The 25,837-nt window shown below is 39.5% G+C and overlaps 1 protein-coding gene across 2 annotated transcripts in view; it reads left to right on the top strand.

Moving 5' to 3' along the window:
- Positions 1-1,506: 1,506 nt before the first annotated feature.
- elmo3 (engulfment and cell motility 3) overlaps positions 1,507-25,837 on the top strand; it is a 29,565-nt gene continuing 5,234 nt past the window's right edge. The window contains exons 1-16 of one of the 2 annotated variants that reach the window (XM_077567313.1): positions 1,507-1,750; positions 9,709-9,815; positions 11,056-11,096; positions 11,189-11,261; positions 12,178-12,228; positions 12,426-12,595; positions 14,647-14,746; positions 14,828-14,979; positions 15,094-15,172; positions 16,773-16,823; positions 18,361-18,483; positions 19,823-19,945; positions 20,021-20,125; positions 20,356-20,464; positions 20,553-20,689; positions 25,652-25,815. In XM_077567313.1, coding sequence (XP_077423439.1) covers positions 9,738-9,815; positions 11,056-11,096; positions 11,189-11,261; positions 12,178-12,228; positions 12,426-12,595; positions 14,647-14,746; positions 14,828-14,979; positions 15,094-15,172; positions 16,773-16,823; positions 18,361-18,483; positions 19,823-19,945; positions 20,021-20,125; positions 20,356-20,464; positions 20,553-20,689; positions 25,652-25,815 — 1,556 coding nt within the window. In that variant the 5' untranslated portion in view covers positions 1,507-1,750; positions 9,709-9,737. Of the gene's footprint in view, positions 1,751-9,708; positions 9,816-11,055; positions 11,097-11,188; positions 11,262-12,177; positions 12,229-12,425; positions 12,596-14,646; positions 14,747-14,827; positions 14,980-15,093; positions 15,173-16,772; positions 16,824-18,360; positions 18,484-19,822; positions 19,946-20,020; positions 20,126-20,355; positions 20,465-20,552; positions 20,690-24,360; positions 24,547-25,651; positions 25,816-25,837 lie in introns of those variants that run through there. The other variant, XM_077567314.1, reaches the window with a different exon arrangement.

The following is a 25,837-nucleotide window of genomic DNA, read 5'->3' as shown; positions in this document are numbered from 1 at the left end:
AGTTCCAACAGCTTTTTGTTTAGAAGAGATGGACAACTGGCAAACTGTATTGCAGAGGTGTCAAACTCATTTTTGACACTTACCAAAGTTGCCACATCCTAAATATGGTTTCCCTGAGAGGATTGTCATGTACACATGTGGACTAAATTTACCCCCTCTGTCAAAGAAAACCCCACAGTAGTCATTGAACAAACTTGAATCTGACAAAAGTAGTAATAAATGAAAATGTAATACATTTGGAAAATGGAGTGATGGAATTAATAATTGAAAATCAGACATCGCTTTTGCATTGTTGTTCAACAGAATTTATTTAAAAAGCAAAACTCATGAAACAGAAATGATGGTACCCTTAATTTATTATTTTGTTGCACAACCTTTTGAGGCAATCACTGATGTCAAAAGATTTTTGTCTGTGTGTAATGTATGATTACCTTGTAATATTACATATATACAACAAATTGATGGATAACGGCTTTTTTTTTTAATCAAAAGCAAGGGAAAAAATATTTGTTCAACTTCAATTTATTTTAGATTTATTACCTGTGACAAAAGAAGTCAATGCACATAATTTCGCAGGTCACATTTAAATGATATGCCGGACCAGTTCTGGCCCAGAGTTTGGCACCGTGCACTTGTTTAGCATTGCTTCAGAGGCAACTAAATAAACACTGAAACGTTTTTGGGATGTTCTGGCATTTGCATGGTGTCCGACTCCTTGTTGCTGCTACACCTAATGTTCAGATCTGTTAATGTTAATTGATTGTCATGTACCTAAATTTAGATCTTCTTTTGTGTAGTTATGCTACTCAAGGTAAAATGGGTCAAAATTGGATATGTAAAATCGAATACGCAATGACACTAGAATTGTGTAAATTAGATCCGAGATTAGATTTGTATTACTTTTGATACGAACATGTCTAAATGTAACCGCCACCAGCAATGTATTGTATTTATTTCATACGAGAAAAGTAGTTAAAAGTGATTTGTTAACTGTTTTTGGTCTCGCATGGATCTTGCTGACGTTCCCGGGAACACCTCAGGGGGGCAGCTGGTTAACTTTCAGTGGACGTCGTCCACTCTTACACTTCATCATTTAGTAACATTACATGGAAACAACATTCATAAGGTAGCGGAATCGAAAAGATTTCACTCGTTAAGTGTGACCAGAAATCCCCACTTCTTACATTATCCGTTATCCGTCGGACTTGACTTAAGAGGAAAAACTGTCTTGCAAAATCTACTCAGACTTTGATTTTCCATAGACGTTCCTGTCTGTCTTTTCAAAATAATTCAACATTTATTTATTATAATTCGCTATTTTAATCCCAATTATATTTAACGGTACGAATCCTAGTATATGTATCTTAAATAGTTTATGATATAAAGAATGGCTTTAAATGGGAATTTCATTCCTTTTAGTAAGATTCCCAAACGGCTAGCGTTTTAGGTTTATTTTGAAATGTTCCAACCGAAATTAGTGTGTCTAAATTCGTTAACTTTTCTAAAGGAAAATCTTTGCCTGAGTACTTAACTAACCCGGAACTTTAAATTAAACCAAGTATCCAAGAAAGCACACCTCGCGGGGTTGGACCGGTATTTTACATATCTCAGGCAGTTTTCTTTGAGTAGTGAGTTTTTCAAGCCTAACGTTGCTCCTTCTGCGTGGAGAACAGACCGCTGCAAATGTCCCTCGCTGCGAAGGCAACGGTTCCTACGGGAGAGAAACCCTCTGCTTACATTTTCTAATCAGGTAGAACTCTTTTTCATATACTTCTACCAACAAAGCTGTGCTCGGAGTCCTTTTTTACGCACGCGTATGACTTATTGCGAGCGACCTCTTGACGTGTTTGTTTTCACTCTTTAAAAAAAAAAAAGTTAGCGACAGACGTAAAGATACAGCACACTTTTGACCTGACTAAGGTGGGCGGGTAAAATAAATGGCAAAAATCATAACACATATCCGATATAAACCCAACAGCCGTTTTTGAATAACTAATAAAATCACAGTCCGTGTAATTGTATTATTAGCAGTTCACTCAATAGGACGTGTGTGTGTGTGTGTGTGTGTGTGTGTGTGTGTGCGTGTGTGTGTGTGTGTGTGTGTGTGTGTGTGTGTGTGTGTGTGTGTGTGTGTGTGTGTGTGTGTGTGTGTGTGTGTGTGTGCGCGCGCGTGCGCGTGCGTGTAAGGGGTGGGGTGACTGTCAGATTAATGTTGGGCAGCTGACAGCCCCCCTCTCTCTCTAGTCTACACAGGCACACAGTGTAGGTATGGGTTTGGGGGGCGCTGAGACACACTTGTCCACGAGCAAACAAAAGGTCTAGAAAGAATTACTTTTGGCATTATGTTTAACAAAGCCAACTGGCGGTGAAGGAACACACACTCACTGACAGATGCTAAACCTGTCATTTTACATTTAACGGCCCCCAGAGTAGAGTAGGTTGTACAGTAGTTGTCTGACCTGAGGTTTTATTGTCCACTGTTGCTGCAACAATTTGCCACCTGTATAAAAACATGACGACCTCAATAATATTTCCCTTGAGATTACAATACTTTAGATGTTTGTACATTACCACATTACATGGGTAAAGTGACTGAAGTATTCCTTAAATAGTACACACATTTTCTTCACAGTACAGTGAAATGTTTGACAAAGCTCTGATTGATTAACTTTTTGTGTGTGTGTGTGTCCATTCTTATGCCGGATGCTGTCTATGTTGTTTTATTGTCTCTGTGACCAAAATAAGAGAAATGCCGGGTTACAATACGGGTTACAGAATCCACTAAACCTGTTTTGATTTGCAGTCATGCATTGGCCTAAGTTTATCCTCGGTCTTTTTTGCAATGATGGCAGGCTCTCACATGTAAGGACAGGCAGGCCAAATGTGCTTCGTCATCTGGATGGAGGAACATTTTAGGAACAAGCACTCTACCGCTGGAGTCATCAGTTGAAAGGCAGACTTTACACACTGGACTGGTCGCCAATCAGTCACAGGGCACATTCATTACATTATTGCTGCAGGAATTTACTGTATATTCTGTTGCAGAAACAATTGTTCGTATGCAGGAACGTTCACTGTGTCGTAGGACATTTTCTTCTATTGTAGTTTTTCTGCACAAAGTTATTCTTCTCCAGGAACATATATTCAGCAACAAGAACATTTAATCTGCAAAAAAAAAAAAAAAAGTTTATTCTACTACTGGAACATTTATTGATATACAGGAGCATTCTGATTGGTGCAGGAATATTTATACTACGCTGCAGAAATATTTATTGTACGGCAGGAACATCCATTCAGCTAAAGGAACAAATATGGAATATGTATTATTCTGTATGAATATATTGTGCTGTAGGAACGTCATTCTTCAGGAATGTTTTAAAATGTCCATAAACGTGAGCTACACATGACAAATCCACCACCCCAAAAAACAACTCTTTCAAATGTTGAAATGTGCCCTAAAATGTTCCGTTTTGATCTCTTTGTACACTTGACTCAAGCGAACCTCGGAAAGTTAAAGGTATACTTGACTCATTAAGCCATTTTCAGCAGTAAAAAGTTAATATTTTGTGCAGAATTAATTTGATTATTTTTCATGTACAATACGGTACCTTTAAAAAAAATAAAATAAAATTCTACTTGCTGTCAACTGAAGATTACATCACCTGTGCTGAGGAAATAGGTAACGACCAATCACGGCTCACCTGTTCTGCGTTTGGTCAGCAAATTTATGGCGGACACACTCACAACCAGTATAGTTAATATTTGATGAGTTATTGGTGAGCTAAACTAGTGAGTTTAGCTGCACATTTCACACAGCCACCTTAACTGTGTGCCTGACAGATGATTGTAACCGTAGAAGTTGTGTCTCTTATCTTTGCGTTTCAAACCTTTCAAGTTGCTATTGTCTTTTTGGTGGTTTCATCAAAACAATAATCCTTGAATCCAAATGTATTAATCTTTGGTGACAGTGACACTTGCTCCACGAGTCAGCCCTTGTCCTGGTAAGGGCATACTGGTGGCCATTGTTGCCGTGGTTACCAGGTTGGTGGTACACACAACACACACACAAACAAATTACTTTTCAAACGTAAACAAAATTACTTGTCAAGTCATAGAGTTCAAGTATGTCGAATCAAATCTCGTGAATGCAGAATCAGAGTCAAGTCCAGTCTTTCATTCATTATTGCCCAGATAGTTGCAATTTGTCAAATCCAAGTCATGCGACTTGAGTCCCTCACCTCTGACAGATATAACCTCTCCATCAACTTTCGAAAACCTTGTCTGAGTATAGTTGTAGAGATGCACCACTTTCGCCCAGTCTCAGGGTTTGCATTGGTTTGGAAAAGTAAGATGCTTTTTTTTTTTTTTAACAGAGTATCTATCCATATACGTCACCAGGAATTCACCCCTTTAAACTTCTTGAGGCATGACAGACCTGGTGTGCCACTATCCCCAGTTTGCCCATTTTTTAAAATTAATCTTATTCATAAATTGCTCCAGAACCATCTCACATTCTTATCAAATCTCTTACGTATTAAGGCAGCAGTTTTATTGCTGTGTGTTGTTGACCTTTTGTTGCCAATGCATATTTAAGTTTCTCAACACCTCAGTGTGTCCTCACTACACAGTCAATGGGAATGATTTGAAGCAAACATGCTGCTAATAAACTTTCTTTTCCAGATGGGAGTCGTGGTATGTGAACTATCCCAGAGATTGTGCACAGGGCGGTGTCCATTCATTGCTCTGAACACAAGCAGGCACAAGTTTGAACTCCTCTGTGTCGTCATGACCTCATGAGCACCTAGAATAATTTGGATTGGCCTATCTATGTGCTAAGCGTGAAGGATAAGGGAGTAGTGGGGGGAGAGATTCAGCAGGAACAACTGCTTCTTTTGTCCCCTCAGGGAGTGCTGTCTGAAGGTTGAGGAGGAAGTGTGTATCGTTGTGAGTGTGTGACTAAGTATACATAGCGTATGCACAAACAGTTGAAAGCTTGGTTACTTTTATGCAGTGCACCATAAATGCATGATGAAAGAGGAACATACGACTGCTTTGTACTGGAAAGGATAGTTGTATGGAACTGAGTCATTTGAGAAGTAACAGGCCTTCTTCTTTAAGAGAAACTAGCTGAACATGGATCCTTTCAGTTTAGCCTAGGGGTGTCGAACGTACGGCCTGCGGGCCGGATCAGGCCGACAAAGGGGTTTAATCCGGCTCACGAGATGATCTTGTAAAGAAAAAAAAAAAAAACAGACCAATTAATCAGACGGCCAAAATCAAACATATAAATTTGTAATTTCACAAGCAATCCTTAAATACGCAATGCAACTTGTACATGGAAATGACCTGGTCATTTTTTTATTTGTTATAAAAAATTAAAACATAAATGAAACTTAAACGTGCTGAACAAGAGTCACACGACACACATTCAGCTTGCTACTGGTACCACAAACACATGTCACATGGATTGACATCTTATAACTTCAGTAACTGTGCCACACAATGCATTCTGGGAACAATATACTGTATATGCAAAACCGTTACAGTACAGGCCGAAAGTTTGGACACACTTTCTCATTCAACGCATTTCCTTTATTCTCATGACTGGTAACTTTGTAGATTTTCACTGAAGGCCTCAAAACTATGTGTGAAATGATGTGGCGTTATGACCTTAAACAACAAAAAAAGGTGAAATAACTGAAATCATGTTTATATTATAGATTCTTAAAAATAGCCATCCTTTGCTCTGGTTACCTTTTTGCATACTCTTGTCATTCTTACCTCTGGGAACTTAAAGACTGTTGGAAAACCCTTTCAGGTCCTTTTAAAGCTCATCGAGAGAATGTGCAAAAAAGTAATCAGAGAAAAGGGTGGTTATTTATTTTCACCTTTTTTTGTTAAGTATATAACTCCAAATGTGTTCGTAGTTGTCATCGTTTTGATGCCTTCAGTGAGAATCTACAATGTACAGTCATGAAAATAAAGCAAATGTTTTGAATGAGAAGGTGTGTCCAAACTTTTGGCCTGTACTGTAGATATATAACATAAGTGTTGCCACGTTCCATTAGCATTTGTGTTATTTTTTTGAAAAATATATTTACAGTTGAGCACTGCTATTTAGGGCAGGCATGCAAATTGTGAAAATCTGTTTACAACTGACGCCAATTGTTTTTAAGTTATATACCATGATTTTACCAGTCCGGCTTGCTTGGTAGCTATTGTCCTCCAAAGGGGCCCCTGAGCTAATATGAGTTTGACACCCCTTGTTTAGCCCAACCTGGCCAGATTGATAATTGTGATTCACTCATGGGAGTTTTCCACAATATCAATCTGGGACTGTTTCACGGTGATTTGCCCAGGAAAGGCGCGGCATTCTGTACAATACTTCGAGCTGATTGGTTGATGCGGCATCTTGTGCATGTCTACCTAACTTATGTTTTGACCAATCACGGCAACGAATGAAAATGTCATCTTCATTCTCGTCGTAGGGGAAAAAAAGCACGAACATCTTCTTTACCACCGTTCAACATTCAACAAGAAAACGGTGAGAACAGAATAAATTTTAGCGTCCATTCATCCATGTTAGGTTTGTTTCCCACGGCGTCGGCACTTCCTGGTTTCGTCACAGCTGCATATCCCGCCCCCAAACACAATGCCGCTTTGTGATTGGTCCATACTAAAAGTGTATGGATTGGTGAGAATCAGCGGGCTCCGGACAAGCAGGAGTTTGTGAACTCACAAATACCGAGATACGAGAATTCAGCTTGCAGTGCAAGGTTAAGTTTATCCCATTTGACCTTAAATGTTTTTGTTCAGTGCAAGGGTCCATTTATGACTGAAAATGTCTTCTAATTAGCAGATTAACACTTTATCTGTTCAAAGTGGGTACTCCTGCAAGCCTCTGGCCAATAGTTTTCAGAATGGATTCGGATACAAATTTCCTTTCCTCTGTCTGCGGCTGTGACGTTATGTGTGCATTGTGTACGGGAAGAAGGGTGTGTGCAGTTAAATTTTTCGTCAACAGGTGGTAGTAACGATTCAAAATAGAATTTTGTGTGTTCACAGTAGCTTTACGACCACAAAGTATTGTAAAAAATATGGCTATAAAACTGCATATACTCGCTTATGGAAGCAGTCATTTGTTTGCTATGTTCACACCAAAGGTGAAACAATGCTTCGCTTTGATCACAGGATTCTACAAACGTAACCGCATCATTCACGCCACACCACAACAGAGAAAAGGAGGGGCCCCTCCTTTCCTCTGACAGTGAATTTTTTTTTATCAACATTGTTAGTAGATCAGGTGTTTGTGCTAAAACTTTGATTAATGCTAAATACTATTGCTATTGTGGTTCACAGTAGGGAAGTAACATTATCCGAACCTCACGATACAATAATTATTATGATATGTCTGATCCTCACAATATGATAATTATTATGATATTGTGGTGAGGTTGGCAATATAAAAATGCTCACGATATTTAACAAAGAAATAAGCTTGGCCAGTCATTTTATTGTTATGTGTTCCTATTGGCTCAGTGGCGCAAAGTATCATGGTCTTGTCTATGTAGTTCACAATGCTGTGTCCGGCTAAAAAAAAAATTGACGGAGATGATGACAAATATTTGCTGGTATGACTCGTTTACGTATTTAATTACATGTACAAAAGCTATATTATAACAAATCATGATCATGAACATAATCTTCTACATGTACTTACAAAATTGGGAGCTGATTTGGAGAAGAAATTTACTTAGAACACTCTTATTCTTCGTTACACTTCCTTGATGGCCGCTGCTTGTTTTGCATCTCTGCCATCAGTGCCATGGTGTACTTACTGTACAGTACACTTCACAGGATAGAATGGTTAAAGTAATCCATTATTAAAATCTGTCAGCCGCCACAATTCAATAGCAGCTGATGACAATTTGGCCAAATATGGCAGCTGTCTGACATTGATGAACTATTCAGTTTAATTATTTTTCCACAAATCCAATGTTAATCACAGTACTGTATTTTAACTAGTGCTGACACAAACACTGCATTCTTTCTTTAAACATGTTTGGTTTTAGTTCTCCTATAATGTTGGACCTTGCAATGTTTACCCATGAACAAGATGTACTAGTCTGAAACCAATAGTCTTCGTCATATTTGGGCTGACTGGTTATGGATCATTCAGAAACCCTATTGGTTCACAGTTTGCTGTTCCATATAAATGGCCTAAGAATGCAGTGGCACAATGTCACAGCGAGGAATCAACATGATTCTTACTTTTACTGTACGCCATGTCAGCCTTTGGAAAACTGGCCATCACACATTTAGAAAGCAGAAATTCTAAAGTTAGTTCCTCTCTTGAACAGCTTGCTTTGTCAGAGACTCAGAGGTCACTGATGTTGACCACGGGCCTGATTCATAATCTCTGTTCTAGTTCATTTCAAAGATGTTTGATGGGCTTGAAGACAGTGTCAATAAAGTTTTTCCACACCAAATTGGTCCAAACACGCCTTTATGGACCTTGCTTTGTGTACTGGGGTATACTGGGGGCCTTCACCAAACTATTTAAGTATTTCTTTTATTTGCTTTCACATTCACAACCATAAGTATCTACTTACTTGATTATCCACAGGACTCTTTTCTGGCCCTTACGTTTTCATTATCTCTTATCTCTGTGCTCCTTTTACATGTAGCTCCTTGTGTTCAGACTGAGACACCATTCGGGTAAAACAGGGCCTCCAGAACAAGCTGAGAAACTTGTTTCTAAAACGCAACCGCTGAAAAAGTTAATTTACACAGGTGAATATTAGGGATGCACGATAATGCTATTTTCAACCAATACAATAAACCAATAATTTTTAATTTATGTAAGCCAATAATTGTTTGAATACAAATATACTTCCGAGTCCTACTATAAAGCTAACGTACAAATACATTGAAACATTGTGTAAAGCACAGTGAAGCTGAATTTGATTGATATTTCTACTTCAAAAACAACCAGTAACTCATTTTGAGTTTGCCAAAACAAGACAGTCATGTTTTTAAAAATGCAACAAAAAACTGTGATGGTAACATCTTGGGGACACACAGTAAAGAAAGCCCACACTGGCGACTGCCATGTAGCCATGATGCATCTTCTGTGAACACGAGGTCGCATGCATTATGATGTCACAAATATGCGACACTACCATAGGAGAGGGGAGGGGTTGAGGAGTTGGGCACAACTTGAGCTACAAACACAACAGATGGACCAACACGATTTCTTTATTATCTGGTTCATCTGTCTGACGTCAAATCGGTCGATAATTGCCGATATCGTGCATCCCTACTGAATATATGCTCACTTTTAAAACTCATTCAATCCCAAAGACGTATGTCTTTTCGGAGTCCAGACTTGCAATCACAGGTACTTACTTATGCATTAAAAAAAAAAAAAGTTTCAGGGAAAAGGATGGTCTGAAAATGGCTGGCACTGAATGAGTTACAATTATGTCTAATGAATAATTAAACATTAATATATTAAGCTCAATTAAATTAGTAGAATATGTAAGTCAGTTCTCAGTAATGTGCAGTGCAGTTCTATACCAATGCAAACTACAGCCACAATAGTATTTGGCTGTGGTCCAACTCGAGGAAGAGTCTCTTGTGCAGTTGTACCTCCCTGCACTTTGTTTCATTCTACTTTTCTTTTTTTTCCTTTTTTTTTTGCAACAGTCAGCGCGGTGGAGTCCAGAGGTGCCAAAATGCCGCAGCAAAAAGACATCGTGAAGATAGCCATCCAGATGCCAGGGGCCTACCCCCAGCTCATACAACTGGACCAGGTAACATACACAATCGCATACCTTTATAAACACTTACAGTAATTTCTGGACTACAAGCCGCTACTTTTTTCACTTGCGTTCGACCCTGCGGCTAATACAAAGGTGCGGCTTATCCATCAGATCACAATGGGGCGCACTATAAAGGAAGCGCAAGAGCGCCAGGCAGAGAAAAACAAACCAAGTGAGCCCAAATACAGTACGAGAGACAGAACAAGAGTGTGACAAATTGCACCCTCATTATGGAAAAGAAAGTAGCGGAAACCCGGTGCGGTAACATTAAAACACCTGCGGCTTCCAGTCGAGTGCGGCTTAAATGTGTAACAAACTCGAGTATTCCTCAAATTTAACTAGCGCGGCTTATAGTCAGGTGCGCTTTATAGGCCAGAAATGACTGTACATTTAATGTTCAACTGATAGTGTCTGTTATATAGATTTAATATGTGCAAATTAAGACAAATGTTAGGGTTGAGATGCACTTGGGGATGGGCATAATAGGCTTTACTCAACTGCACAAAATTGAGTGTGTTAGATTTAGTGGATTATCTCTACTTCTTTACCAGTAGTCATGGACAAATGAAGCTTTATGAAGCATTTGTGATATTTTTTTACTTCTCTGGATGGCACCCTTGGCTTAAAGAAGCAACAAAAAGAAACTTCATCAATTTCCATTGCACTGGCCTCTATCTTTGAACCAAGAGCACCCCCTAGAGGAGTAAAAAAATAAAATAACGCAAGTGTTTCATGAAGCTCCATTTTCTCATTCAGATCAAAAGATTTTCATTTCAAAATTAAACATCATTTTATTGATGCATTGATAAGTGTTCATTTGATTTGACAATGTTAATTGTTTTCAATATGTGATCTGGACACGAGCAGCCAAACTCATCCTAAGGACCGAGCTGTCTCGCTCCCACCATATGTGACTGGTCGACGCATGGTCGCTGCCACTAATAACAGAGTAGCCACGGGGCGTACCACACACTCTGACAACGTTTTGACAGCTTGACCGCCGGCCTGACCACTAATAGCAGGATAGCTGAGTGTCAGACATGGTAGAAGTCTGACTAGTATTTACATGCACACAAGTCACGGAGGGCGTAATTGTTCAGAATGTACGAAACAAAGCAGGGCTACTACTGCAGGAACAGCATTTTGATGTGTGTTTTCATTTTAATAGCAGGTTAAATAGTACCGTACACAGAATAGTGTGTGACTGAGCCATTTTCTTGTCTGTGAGCAGAAGAAGCCTCTATCTGCAGTTATAAAGGAGGTCTGTGATGGGTAAGTTTGGTCATAAACCATCTCTTTTCATATAAGTTTGCCATCACTTTGAGAACGTTCTGTAAGTTCTTGTGTGTACTCTGCTTGTGTAGCTGGAATCTCCCAGGTCATGAAAACTATGCACTTCAGTATGCTGACGGGGTGCAGACATACATCACCGAATCGGTGAGTGAATAGCGAAAGGGATTTTATCAATGATGGACTCTGAGTCACTCCTGAGTCATTCATTAGATTTAAGACAAGAAACATAACTCGAAAATGTTTAAAGCTTCTTCATCCTAACTTTGTTTGTTGTTGTATTTTGACAAAATTGCTAAAACTAAGGTCTGTCAATATCAGGAGAAGACCGAGACAACAAGAAGAGAAAAAACAAATCTAAAAATACAATCAGCGCCACGCCCACCACTTTAACACACACACACTTTAGATTTTTTTTCCTCACACAAATACCCACACCACACAATCCAGCACAGTGTCTTGCTTAAAAAAAAAGCAAAAAAAGCATTATGCCACTTTTCTTGTTCCCTCCAAAATGCTGGCTGCCTACTTTATGGACACTATATTAACTAGTATTGAGAGACGTTAGTCATTTTATTAGATTAGGTGATGGTTTTGAGTCGACCCTCTGTCTTAATTCTTCATCGTGGCATTTTTTGTGCTTCCGACTGGTGACAGTTTGGGGGAAGGCTCTTTTATTGTAGCGTGACTGTGATCCAATAGACAGAGCAACTTTAAACAACAATAAATTGACTGGCCCCACTTTTGAGCTACAACAGAGATTAGGAGCCAAATTTTCCTGGATAATTGGAGAAAACACACACACATCGACACTCCAAAACCTCAAATTTTGTGGAAAGCACTTCTTGTAGTTGTTGTAGTTCCTGGTAAAATATCCGAATATTGTTGTCCATGGTCTAACAGTTTGGTGCTCCTTCATCGAGGTGAGTCAACACAGTGACAACATTCCTGGCCCGACACAACTGTACGAGGGCTTTTGTGTTCAAGTTACTTATGGTTACCTCCTAGTCAAAGTGTGCTTTAGTGTTTCACAAAATTGTTTGTGTGTGTGTATTTTTTTTAGAACCGTCTGGACATCAAGAACGGCTGCATTCTGCGTCTAACTAAAGCCCCGGTAAGTCTGTGTCCACCAGCCTGTAAGTCATGCTCCTCTTTCAGGTCCCACATTCTTTGGCTTGTTGGTTGCAATCTCTTTAGTACTACTCCATAAAATGCAGATGCAAGCCTGAAAACTGTGGAGTGTGTTGTGAGAAAAACGTTATTCTGTGTGTGTGTGTTTGTTTGTTTGTTTTCTTCTATCTGGAAATGTAGGGTCGCTGTGCGGAGGACTTGTTTAAGGGCATCCAAAGCATGGACCTGGGAGTGCGCTGCGATTCATTGAAGCAACTTGCCAGTGTTTCCACGGATGTGACGTTCGCTCAGGAGTTCATCAGCCGAGATGGTCACCACTTACTGGTCAAGATAGTGGAAGACTCCAGCGAGTTAGTACTTTGTTTTGTGTGCACATGCGCATTTTCCCATACTAGACTACAGTACTGCTTATCATACGGCTACAAATTGTAAAATTCTCATTACGAATGTTATAGATGTGATATGGGGCAACATTGTTTACTAGTGGTTAGTACATCTGTCTCACAGTTCTGAAGTTCTGGGTTTTGTTCTTTTCTCAGGCCCCTCTACCTGGCGTTAGTATGTACTGTCTATGCTTGCTCACGATTCCTCTGGCTACCCACATCGCAAGGGTAATGAATGCTGAGGTTCATTCAAGGTCCCAGAACATTCGCCAGATGATTGCCAGACGTTCACCAACAGTTTTAATATTTTTTCTTGTCTGCGCCCTTGAACGTAACCTGACTAGAAACCAACATTTTCTACCTTTGCAAACACCTCAGTGGGATACGGGCTTAAGTGTTAAGTTAGGTTAAGACTTAAAATGGTTATTTGTTTGTGTGCCCATGAATATATTATGGAAATTATATATTTGCTTGGCCTGGCCTGGCTAATATATCTGTTCTAATCAGGGTTATTATAATTTTGGAATTTTCATTCTAGTTAGTTTTTATTTCGTTTCGAGCTTTGTTTTATAAATTAATTAGTTTTAATTTATTTTCAGGGTGGTTCTATTAGTTTTCATTAGTTTTGTGGCGGCCGTAGCTCAGGGTGTAGAGACGGTCGCTCAGTAACCAGAAGGTTGGCTGTTCGATCCCCGCTCTCCCCAAGTCATGTGTCGCTGTGTCCTTGGGCAAGGCACTGGTGTATGAAAGGTGCAAAATTTTGGTTGTGGTTGGAGGGGCCGTAGCGTAGGCGCACACTTGCAGCCACGCTTCCGTCAGCCTGCCCCAGGGCAGCTGTGGCTACTGAAGTAGCTTACCGCCACCACAGTGTGAATGTCTGAGTGCAAGAATAATGCAACCACTGTGAAACTCCTTTGATTGTCTAGAAAAGCGCTATATAAATCTGATGCATTATTATTATTATTAGTTTTAGTTATTTAAAAAAATGCTTGGTTTTAGTTAGTTTCAGTATTAGTTTTGTTTCTTTATAATGTGTATTATTTGTGCGTAATATTTAATGGTAAAATGAAAAAAATAAGTTTGTAACACATTTCTTACCTAGCATTGCTGAGTTAAATGAAAAAGCAGGCGAGCCGAGCAATTGGAGCCAAAAGTCAAGCCGGCAAATTTGTCGCCTACGAGCGATGTCATCTGAAGGTGCTTTTCTATTGGCTGCTGCTAGATGACATCACTTCTGTGGGACATACTTTCGAATGTCTTTATTCCGGTTAATATCAAAATGAATATACTTAAAATTACTTTTAAAATCATCCCCATGTATTAAATTAATTACCAAAAGTGAATGACATTTTTCACTATAATTATAGTTAGTTTTAGTTAGTTTTGTAAACATAAAATGTAGTTTCAGTTAGTTTTTGTTTTTTAAAAAGCATTTTCGTTTTTTTTTTAATTTAGTTAATGAAATAATTTTTTGAATTTTAGTTTTAGTTTTTTTCCGTTAGTTTTCGTTGACTAAAATAACCTTGGTTCTAATTCATCTCTAATCTGTTGGATGGGGATGAGTCGAGGGTTGTCAAATTATTCCACACCAAACTCATTAAACATTGAACAGGAAAAGGAAGAGGTCCTTCCTCAAGTAGATTTGGATGCATAGAAATGTTCAAAGTTACATGCATCAATGTTGTACAGCACTTGACCTAATTCTGCCCATGGGTTAACTAGAGTCCGACTTGCGCATGAGCTGACTTGGGCATGAGGTAGGTTATACCCTGGACTGGTTCCAGCCACTCGCGGGGCAACAAATGGAGTAATGCGAGAAACCCCAAGATATGTGGAGAGAATCCATGCAAGCGCTGGTCACAGCTGTGAGGCAGGTGTGCTAACTACTTGAACCTCTGTCCTGCCTTGCCCATAATTGATTAATAAATTATTGTTGGCTAAGATGAGCATCCAGTGATTTATTTTTATTTTGTTCTCTTTCCATCATCTGGTTGTATCCCTTCCCTTGTGTGCGTCAGGAGTGCTCTGATCATGACCCACACACTGACAGCCTTCATGGAGCTGATGGATCACGGCATAGTATCCTGGGAAAACCTCTCCTCAATCTTCATTGAAAAGGTGCTGTAGTTTACCTGCTCTATGCCTTCCATTTAGTCCTGCTTGTTGTTTTAACCAACATGCCACGTTCTCTCTATTCAGATCGCCTGCTTTGTCAACATCAAGGTGGGCGACGCATCGATCCAGCAGGTGTGTTTAGACATCCTGGAGAGCATGGTACTTAGCAGTCACAGCCTCTTTTTGCAAGTCAAACAAGTGGTGACCATGGAGAGGCTCATCGCTCACCTCCAGATGTGTGTAACCATCAATTGGCTGTCTCTTGCACTCTTATTGATGTCATTTTATGTGAGGCCAAACTTTTTTCTTTTAAATGTGGAACGTCGCTTCGTGTGGGTTTCTTCTTCCAGGACGAATCAGCAGATTCAGACCAAAGCTATGGCTCTACTTATGGCACTGTTGCAGACAGCCGGGGACGCTGACAAACAGGTGCTAATTTGGTTTGTCTGAAACCCCGATTGTAATAACAAATAACAACTCTATATTATTTATTTGGTTGTTACTAATATAACTGTGAGATTAATTTTTCAAAAATCATTTCCAATTTAATACATTTTGTAGAAACTTTATTTGGATGTACGCCGCCATTGTTATTGACGTCTCAACGCATTCAATGCGTAGTGACGTAGAATGGCGGCTGGCTCTTTGCCAAGCAATGTGAAGCACCTATAGAGAAAGCAAGGTAAGCTACGTAGCATTCCTAAAGAAACAACATTCGATTGGGAGAGTCACCCTCCATGCCATGCTCTCGTTATTCCCCAGACGCATTCAAGACTTTTGATCGTCCCTTTAGGAACGCTACGGAAACTTGCCTTGCTTTCTATATAGACGTTTCACATTGCTCGGCAGATAGCCACTCTACATCACTACACACTGAATGCGTTTTGACGTAAATAACAATGGCGATGTACGTCCAAATAAAGTTTCTACAAAATGTATTAAACTGGAAATTATTTCTGAAAAATTTATCTCATAGTTATGTTAGTAACACCAAATAAAGAATATAGAGAAAACTTGTCCTTTTAAAGTTTGACAGCAGTGGGGTTTCCATCCACCCATTTTTTATTTTCAAGAAATGCGAAAATAAAACTGAACGGAAACGCTAGAAATTCGAAAAGGTCCCAAAATACCCCAAAAAGTTTTTACGCTTGGAGGAGGTGGTTGTGGAAGCGTATATCTAATAAAGAATGCGAACTTTGGCTATGGAAACAGGTTTTTCAAATGACAGCTGGCAAGACTGGAAACACGTTGCACGTTTTGACCGGATATTACGTCACACGTACGTTTGTAGTCACAAAGCAACGGCAGACGAAAAAGTAAGGTATGTTTGGGGGGACGAAACGGAAATCTTTTTGGAATTATTTAAAGAAGCGAATATTATTGCAATTTTAAAAGGGAAACAGCAAAGAAACGCAAGGTTTATCAAGAATTACAAAAGCAAACTTTGGTCTTTCTTTTTTTTACAAAAGCAAACTCATACGACATTGCACGGTGCAGAAGAACAGATGGAAAAGGGCATAAGTCGCATGTCCGTTTTGCGCATTTTCAGTAAATTCGCTTAAAAAATTTGAAACAATTGGATGGAAACCTGACTAGTGATATCATGTGGAACTTTCACCAGTCAGACTGCTATTGTACCCCAGTGTCACAATCTAGCAGGCACTGTATTGCGCAGGCAGCAGATCTTATTGTGACGGGTCATTTTACACTTCCTGTAGACAGGCAAGTCATTCACTGCCTCTGCTCGGACTCTGCTTCTCTCTCATTGTGCGGTAACAGTTTCCTCATTCAACTGCCTGTCTCCTATTCTCTCCCACTTGCGTTGTTACACACACACACACACACACACACACACACACACATACATACATACATCCTCACAAATCCACCCTTGGTCTTCATATTCCAGCAAGAGATGAGGTCGCTTTTTTGATACGTTACAATTTCACTATCGCCACCCAGTGTTAACAGCCTGTTATTACAACGATGGAAAATGTTTTCTTTTGTACTCCCCCCCCCCCCCCCCCAGGAAATGTTTGCATACCTGAATAAGAAGAATCTCCGTCAGTACATTTACAAGGTAAATTTTGATCTTGTAAAGGAGTATCATGGACATGCTAAAATAGACCATCAAAATAAAGTCATAATCTGGCTAAATTTAAAGTCACAGACACATATACAGAATAGACACAAACATTTATACAATCACTGCAAAGTTCCTGTACTGATAATTTGACATTGATGTCAATCATTTTTATTATGAATAAGTTTGCATAGCATTGCAAGCGTAAGAATACATCGTCACATGTGACAAGAAAGTGCAATCAGTTAATTCCACACTGTTTTAAATTTGACTTTTGTATTTGTATATATGGCTGCACATAAATATGGTATAGTAATTAGGGATGTTCAATACCACTTCTTTCAGACTGATACCAGTACGAGTACTCAACTCCTGTGTAGTCACCGATACCAAGAATAGATTTTGTTCATAAAATTTCCCCCCAAAAAAATCTACGAGACATAATTTTAAAGAAAGATGTCCAACAAAGCAAAAAATAACTTTATTCTTGTAATATTATTTCTCAAATATATAATTCGTAAGATTACAATTTATTCACTTGAGCATATGTATGTGTATATATTAGGGATGCACCGAAATGAAAATTTTCGGCCGAAAATGAGAAACGCCGAAAATAATAATAAAAAATATATTAAAATAAAAAATATATTAAAATAAAAAACAATGTTTAATATCACAGTCCACTCAAGTCCTCAGTCCTTTCAACACATATTACGACAGTAATGATTGAGAAATAAATGAGGTGGATGAATGAGAATAAGCACACAGTGCAGTGTCATGTCATTGCGTTTGTTATTCTATGATAGATAAAGTTGTCGTTAGCACACAGACACTGTGCTTTTCTGCACATTGTTGGACATCATAATCTGGAGATGAAGCTTTACTTTTGTGAACTTTTTCGAGTGTCGTCAATCGTCAACTTCAATTGATTTGGGTCGCTGCTGATAACGCAGCTCTCTCTCGGACGCTTCAGTTGCAGAATAAGAAGTTAAGAAGTAAACTAGCACGTAGCTGTTACACGCACATACTTTCCTTGTGTTGTCTTCGGCGTCCGCCGCTGATTTGAGATAGCATCGACCGGGTTAGCCTCAAGACGCTAGCTTTTGGCTACTGCTCATGAATTAACATTGAGGCGGAACGCTCACCCAGGCGTTTAATTTATACATACGCTTGCTTGCAGCAGTTTTTTTTTTTTTTTTTTTTTTTTGCTTGCGTTACCACAACATTCTATTCAGGCAATATTTTTTCGGCTTCAATTTTAATTCGGCCGAATGCCGAAAATACATATTTTTTTCATTTTCGGCCGAAATTTTTTGTTGACCGAATATTCGGTGCATCACTCATATATATGCATACATGTATCTATTATGTATGTGCATATTTAATTAAGGTTTTGTTCAGGGTCGTACAAATTCACTTGATGATTGTACCGTGTACATAAGATACTGTATACATTCAGAAGAATTCCAATTTCTTGTATTCCTGCTTCATTATGAAAAAGTGATCTCATGGTGAAAATGGCTTGTTATTACAGAATATCATCCACAGTTCAGGTTCAGTTCAGGATGAGATGGCCCACTACCTCTATGTCCTACAGACAGTAACTTTGAATCATCTGGAGCCACGAATGAGGACTGCACTGGACTGTTACAGTCAGGTCAGTCCCATGGACACCATCTACAGATTAAGTGTTTGAACTATGACCTGAATTTTTCAGTTGGGTTTTATACATCGCCATGATCGATGTGGCTGAAGTGGAGACTTTCATCATCTGCAAGTTTTATAAAAACATATACCATTTAGTAATTGAAGCCTTTTTATTTAGAGCTCTTAACATTTCTTGTTGTAGATGTAAACATATTTTTTCGTCACTGTATAAATTAGGGGTGTGCCATCTAAAACACCTCACTTCAATTACGATTCAGGGTGCTACGATTTGTTTATTGAACGATATGGACTAAAGGTTGCGGTGGATGATGACATTCGTCTTGCCCTTTCAAAGCTGCGGGGAAGTTTTGACAGTCCTTTTTCTATTGTTTGCTGGTTAGCAGCAACAACCGTCGGATTCTTCTCCGCTAACCTGGGGTGGAAACGCAAGAGGTGCTGTTACACGTTTCCTGCTAGCTTTTTATCCTGAGAAGAAAATCTGTCGCTCAGTAATTTCCGCTGCCGCCATCATCATCTTGCGCGGGCGGCAGGCGTGTCTTTTACTTTCGTGTTCCTGTCATAACGTTATTATGTAAAATAATCGTTTTTGAACATTTATGAATCTTGATCCAATTGTCAAGTGTTGCATCGCGATAAATCTAATAATCTATGTTTTGGCACACCCCTAGAATGAATACAACTGGACTTGGCTGACCAATTACATTCAGCACAACCTTTGATTGTGTGTAGTTCAATTTTTTATTTTATTCTTTTTAAATATACTGGCGTATGGAAATAGTCATTATTGTCATCGTTGGAAGTTATAGTAATTAGATTGTGATTGTTCAAGGTCACTATGACTCCACAAGGCACATTGTTGACCGTGAGCCCAACCATCTACCATTAATTATAATTTCTGGACTATATAAGGCGCACCTGACTATAAGCCGCGCTAGCTAAATTTGGGAAATACTCGTTTTTGTTACACATATAAGCCACACCCGACTAAAAGCCGCAGGTGTTTTAATGTTACCGCACCGGTTTCTCGCTACTTTCTTTTCCATAATGAGGGCACAAATTGTCTCATTTTCGTTCTCTCTCCTACTGTATTTGGGCTCACTTGGTTTGTTTCGCTCTGCCTGACGATCTTGTGCTTCCATTATAGTGCGCCCCATTGTGATCTGATGGATAAGCCGCACCTTTGTATTAACAGGGTCGAATGCAAGGGAAAAAAGTTGCGGGTTGTATTCCAGAAATTACTGTAATACAATAATTAATTTAAGCAATGAAAAATATTATATTATGTGCTTGAGATTGTAGTAAACATGAAGGTGTGATTTGTTATTTAGGAGCAGAGAGACATCCTTCACAATCTGCGGCAGGCGGCCTTCGAAACAGAGAGTGAGAACAGTCTGAGTCACGAGAGACGACGTTCGCTTTGCGCCAAAGAGTTTAAGAAGTTGGGCTTCTCTGTAAGCGTTAGCCCTAAAATTTGTCAATGGTCTCCTCCTAGTCATTCTAATATTTTCTTTGTCGTACCTCTCCAGAACAATAGTAATCCTGGTCAGGACTTGGTGAGAACACCTCCTGGTCTTTTAGCTTTGGACACCATGCTTTATTTTGCTATGCGCAATCCTGATGCTTACAGCAGGGTGAGTATGATGTTGTTTCCCATCTTGTAATTTTTTCTTGTCAAAATAAATGTCTAAATCAATTCATCAATCAGGTTTTGACTAACCCACCTATTTATTTTTTTTCGTTTCCATTTGCAGTTGGCTTCATTTCCCAAAATATTTTTCCATACAGTGCATGTTGATTTTATATCATGATGACGATTGTTTCCATGTGTGACCTGACATGAACTCATATATCCCTCGGTCAGTTTGTCCTGGAGAACAGCAGCAGAGAGGACAAGCACGAGTGTCCTTTTGCTCGGAGCAGCATCCAACTCACACTCATCTTGTGTGAAATTCTTCGTATAGGGGAAGCCCGTGAGTCTGCCGTAGCTTCCCAATAGTTTTCGCTGTAAAGATGTGACGGCAGCGACTGATGGCTCCAACTATGTTTTTGTTCTTGCAGCCTCCGAGACGGGGTCAGACTACCACCCCATCTTTTTCAGTCAGGACCGGCTTCTGGAGGAGCTTTTCTGCGTGTGCATCCAGCTGCTCAACAAGACCTGGAAGGAGATGAGAGCCACACAGGAGGACTTTGACAAGGTGAGTCTCAATTGAATGATTACATGGCTCTGTGATTGGCTGGGGACCAGTCCAGGAAGTACCCTGCTTCTCACCCAAATTCAGCTGGGATAGGCTCCAGTTTGGTGCACTCAGTAGTTGGCTTGTGACGTCATGTGATTTATTTATTATTAGAATCGACAAAAAAAAAGACAGTGGTCGGATGAATACGTACAATATGAATTCACGTGTAACAGAACGTATGGTGTTCCACAGGTTTCAGTTATGGGGCCACTGCTGTTTTCATTGTATCTCCTGCCACTGGGTTCCATCTTAAGAAAACAGTGGTGATTGTTTTAAAGTGCTTTATAAGTATAGAGTTGATTTGAGTGGGAGTCAACGTCCTAACTGCGATGATTTGCAATGCCAAATTGAGCAATTCTACACTTCCTTAAGCTGCATGGAGATAAGGAATACTAGAACACAACGCTTTTTGAATTCAAGGTGAAGAAAGCCAGCTGCAATGAAAAGTTGTTCACCAGTACTCCTTATGCATATGTCTTGAATTAAAAAAATATATATACATTTTATTTTTCAATGAAGAAAGGTTCGGCGAATGCGTATTGGAAACTCATGGGGTTAAATATCTCCAACAAGGTTAAGAACTTAGACATTAAGAGTGATTTGCCAATTGAGACCTTGATACATACAGCACCTTGCAAAAGTATTCATCTCCCTGAGTTTTTCAATATTTTGACACGGTACAACCACAAACATTAATTCATTGAAATTTCATGTGAAAGTTAAACGCACAAAGATGAAGTGAAACAAAGTGTATATCTTTTTTCAGCATTGTTTTACAATGCCCACCCTCAATTAATACTTTGTATTTGTATACTTTGTCGACCACAAACATAAATATATTTCATTGAAATTTTATGTGAAAGCTTGCTGCAATTGCAGCTTCAAGTCTTTTGGGGTATGTCTCTATCAGTTTTTCACTTCTAGGAACTGAAATTTTTGCCCATTCCTCCTTGCAAAACAGCTCCAGCTCAGCTAGGTTAGATGGAGAGAATTTCTGAAAACATCTTCCCTGTCCCTGCAGAAGAGAAACACCCCAGAGCATGATGATCCCACCACCATGTTTGACAGTGGGGTGTATTGAGACTGATGAGCAGTGTTGTTCTTACGCCAAACATAGCGTCATGTAGGCCACAAAGTTACATTTTGTTCTCATCTAACCATCTTGCACTTGTCAGCGGTGTCTCCTACATTACTCCTAGCAAACTGCAGACATGACTTCTTGTGGCTTGCTTTTAGAAATGGCTATTTTCTTGCCACCTTTGCATACAGGCCAGATGTGTGCAGTACTCGGCTGATGGTTGTTCTATGGACAGATACTACCTCTGCTGTTGATTTTTGCAGTTCAATTAGAGTGAGTCCTCTTGTGTACTCTGATGAGTGAGAGGTCGGCCTTCTTCGGTCAGGAACTTTGGAGGGACGGCCTTATCTTGTATATTTGTTGTTCTTTGGTACTCCATCCACTTTTGGATGCTTGATTGAACAGTACTCTGTGAGATGTTCAAAGCTTTTGAAATCTTTTTGTATCGTTCACCTGCTTTAAATCTGTCCATAACTTCCCTGTCACTGGCCAGCCTGGTGTGTTCTTTAGTCTTCATGATTCTGACTAAAGATTAACTCTTTGACTGCCAGACGTTTTCAGAAACGGGATGTCGCCAGTGCCAGCCGATTTAAGCATTTTGACTGATCTTTTAAGGTCCACAGAAAATTATGTGTTTGGACTATGGAAACACACATACTACCAAATGAAAGATTGGACTCTCATCTTTCATCAGAAACAAAAAGGTTTTTTTCTACCTTATTCCGTTTTTCAGTAATCAACAATAGAAAATGGTTAGTTTCACCTCTGTTTTGAAACTAACGTCTTTGGCACTCCTCCATAGGATTTTACTAAACGTTATTTAACGTTTTTGGCAGTTAAAGAGTTAAGTTTGCGGTTCACAAACACTCTATCTAACCTAGTTGAGCTGGAGCTGTTTTGCAAGGAGGAATAGGCAAACATTTCAGCCTCCTGATGTGCAAAACTGATAGAGACATACCCCCAAAAACTTTAAGCTGTAATTGCAGCAAGCTTTCACATACAATTTCAATTAAATATATTTATGTTTGTGGTCGTACCGTGCCAAAATGCTGAAAAACTCAAAAGGGATTAATACTTTTGTGCAGCCCTCTTTTTATTTTCGCCTTTGCCCACTCACTCAAATGCGTGGAAGGACCACGCAGTGACCTTACAAGCGCATTGTCATGTTTGTACAATGGTGGAGGTTGGAGCCAAGTTTGAAGCAGCGGGGGCTTGTCTACAAGAGATTGATCATCTGTCTCTTCCAATCATCCTCAAAGGCAGAGCGGCTGCGCTTTTGTTCTCATCTGCATTTCCACATCACCAACAGCCTCCCTGTTCCCACCAAGTGCCCCCCCGTACAGCCGTAAAACCCGGTGACCTTTCACCTTTTTAGGAGCGGGCCGCAAGGCCGTAGGACTGGCCTTTTGTTTTTGCCCATCGCTCCCGACCCAGGGTGCTTTTGGGGCAAACACAATGGGGTATTAAGTAGACAAAGGGAAGCGTGGAGGGCGGCAGCAACAGAGGGAGAAGGAAATGATGGAAACAAAACTCTCTGAGCATCAGCAGTAATTACACAACAAGAGAGGGAATGTCAAACCTCTGGAAAATTAACATGAGACGGCAGGACACAAATTAAAGGGAAACATAGCGGTGGGGGGATATCGCAAAAACCCCAATTTGGATCTAATTATTTAGATGATAAAATTCTCTGCGTGTGTTTGTCAGTCGCCCAAAGGAGAAACTGGTCAAATAATGCAATATCATCTTACATATTAATCATATTTACAATATCGGGCATTGAGCAAAATGAGCAACATTAGTGTATGTTGCAACTGTACAATATTTGCAGATGTGAATTGCTCACTGTATATGAATAAATATTATTCAAGATTGATTGTGAATGGCAGCAGTTGTTGGCAACGTATGTAGCAAAAAAAACACGCATAGTCATACACTTTCATTTTCAGCTCCTTGTACTGTGTATAAACACTAGCAAAATGAACAAAATAAGGTATGTACAGAATATTTTTCTATATACATTGTGCTTGGTAAACTTTTGAACACAACTGTAAATGTACAAAAGCTAAAGATTCTCTGAATTGTCAATTCACATTCACATCTCTACTCATGTCAACTTCAACCTCTGAAAATATCAAAACAATTGCAGTGTTTTGGATTTTATAGACGTTATGCTTTTGTCTCAACACACTGCGCTCATAAGCACTTTCAAGCACGACTGTATACAGATTTAAATGTTAAAAAAATGCAGCAAGGATAGGCAGCAGCATTTTAGAACATTAAATAAACATACAATGTCAAGAAATGCTCAACTGCATGTATTAAAATTATTTTTTAAACTGTTGCACACAAAGTTCTATCCTTCCCCTGCTGTAAGTTAATGTTCATCACACCCGCACCTGAACATTGGCGCACATTTCAAAGGCGTTTTAGGGAAAGCGAGACAGCTGCCAGTCATGGCTCCTATTGGCCGACGGGATTGGATGGTTGTGAGGAGGGTGGAGGCTTGTGTGTGTGTGTGTGTGTGTGTGTGTGTGTGTGCGTGTGTGCGTGTGTGTGTGTGTGTGTGTGTGTGTGTGTGAGAGCATCAGAGTGTGTGTTTACAAAATAGCAGGCCTGCAGCTCTGCTGCTGTCATGTAGACTATCACGCACAGCCTCCCGACACACACATTTTCAAGTTTGGAATTGGAAGTTTTGCTAAATTGTTAAGGAGCCCTGTAAGGAGGAACAATGGAGGTAAGATGGATCTGTGTGTTATTTGATAAACGAGTTCATACAAGCTTAAAATGTGACATTATTTTGTCTAATGTGACTTGGTGGTCTGTCATTGTCATTGCATTACAAGGTTACCTTTATGAGCTCATTTTGGCCTCCGTAGTTACAATTCACTGTTGCCAGATGGGAAAACTATAACCCAGCCCATTCAGTCGGCTTTGTGTGTAAATAAATTGTGCTAACATCCAGCTGTCACGTTCATCTTTAGTCGTGCTAAATCAGCTGTGAAGAGGAATGATGAAGGTCAACAGTTGGACAAAGTTGGACAGCTTCTATAAACAATCTCTCTTTCATTTATGTCTAATATGCTCAGATTCATTCAAATTCCTCCTACCTACAGCATAAATAATACAATTCAAAAAGAAAAAAAAGTCCCTTGCAAGTCACACTAGAACAGAAATAAAAAGTTGCTGTAACTAATAAGTAGATCAGAACAGATTCTTTTACAGGGTGCATTTTTTTGTTTAGAGATGGTAAAATTGTAACATTAATAAGTTGGTCACGCCCACTGGGCTGTTTACATTGCAAACCAGAAGCTACAGGAAGTAATAAAATCACTTAAAATAAAATGTTTTTATTAAAAAACACCTTGAAGAGTTCTTTGCTGATTATAACTTCAAGTTAAATTTGAATGGAATCACTGCTCTTTATTAAATATAAAGAGCAGTCAACTTCATCATGCCCTTTTGTCAATGTTGAGTCTTTTTTTTAATTGAATAAATGTGTCGTTATGGTAGCTGAACCTTATCATTGCTGCCGCTGAATCAAATATCAATCATCATTGATCATTGTAATTCTGCGTGGCCAATGACTGTAAAGTAGGTTAATAAAAGGCACCACACTTAATTGATTGTCAGGCAGCTGTTTGGGAAAATTGCTGTGGGGGAAGCCAACCAGCTGACAGTTTGCTTGTGAACTTATATCAAAAGTATAAGACTGTATGGATTTATTGATCAGTTACTTACATACAATGCTGTTGGCACTTTTTAAGCTTCCAATTTGAAAAAGGCAGACTTTGAAGAAATCCTGAGCTCCAGTGTAACTAAAGATGGTGTGTGTTGTGCAGGTGATGCAGGTGGTGAGGGAGCAGATCACGCGCACGCTGTCCACAAAGCCGACCTCCCTGGAGCTCTTCAAGAACAAAGTCAACGCGCTCAACTACAGCGAGATCCTCAAACTGCGCCAGACGGAGCGACTGCACCAGGAAGAGACGCTGGCGCCACCCGTACTGTGAGTTGAAGGAGGGTTCCGA

This window comes from Vanacampus margaritifer, chromosome 6 (assembly GCF_051991255.1).
Source record: "Vanacampus margaritifer isolate UIUO_Vmar chromosome 6, RoL_Vmar_1.0, whole genome shotgun sequence".
NCBI lineage: Eukaryota > Metazoa > Chordata > Actinopteri > Syngnathiformes > Syngnathidae > Vanacampus > Vanacampus margaritifer.
The sequence above is the reverse complement of the archived record's forward strand: the minus strand, read 5'-3'. Positions and strand labels throughout refer to the sequence as shown.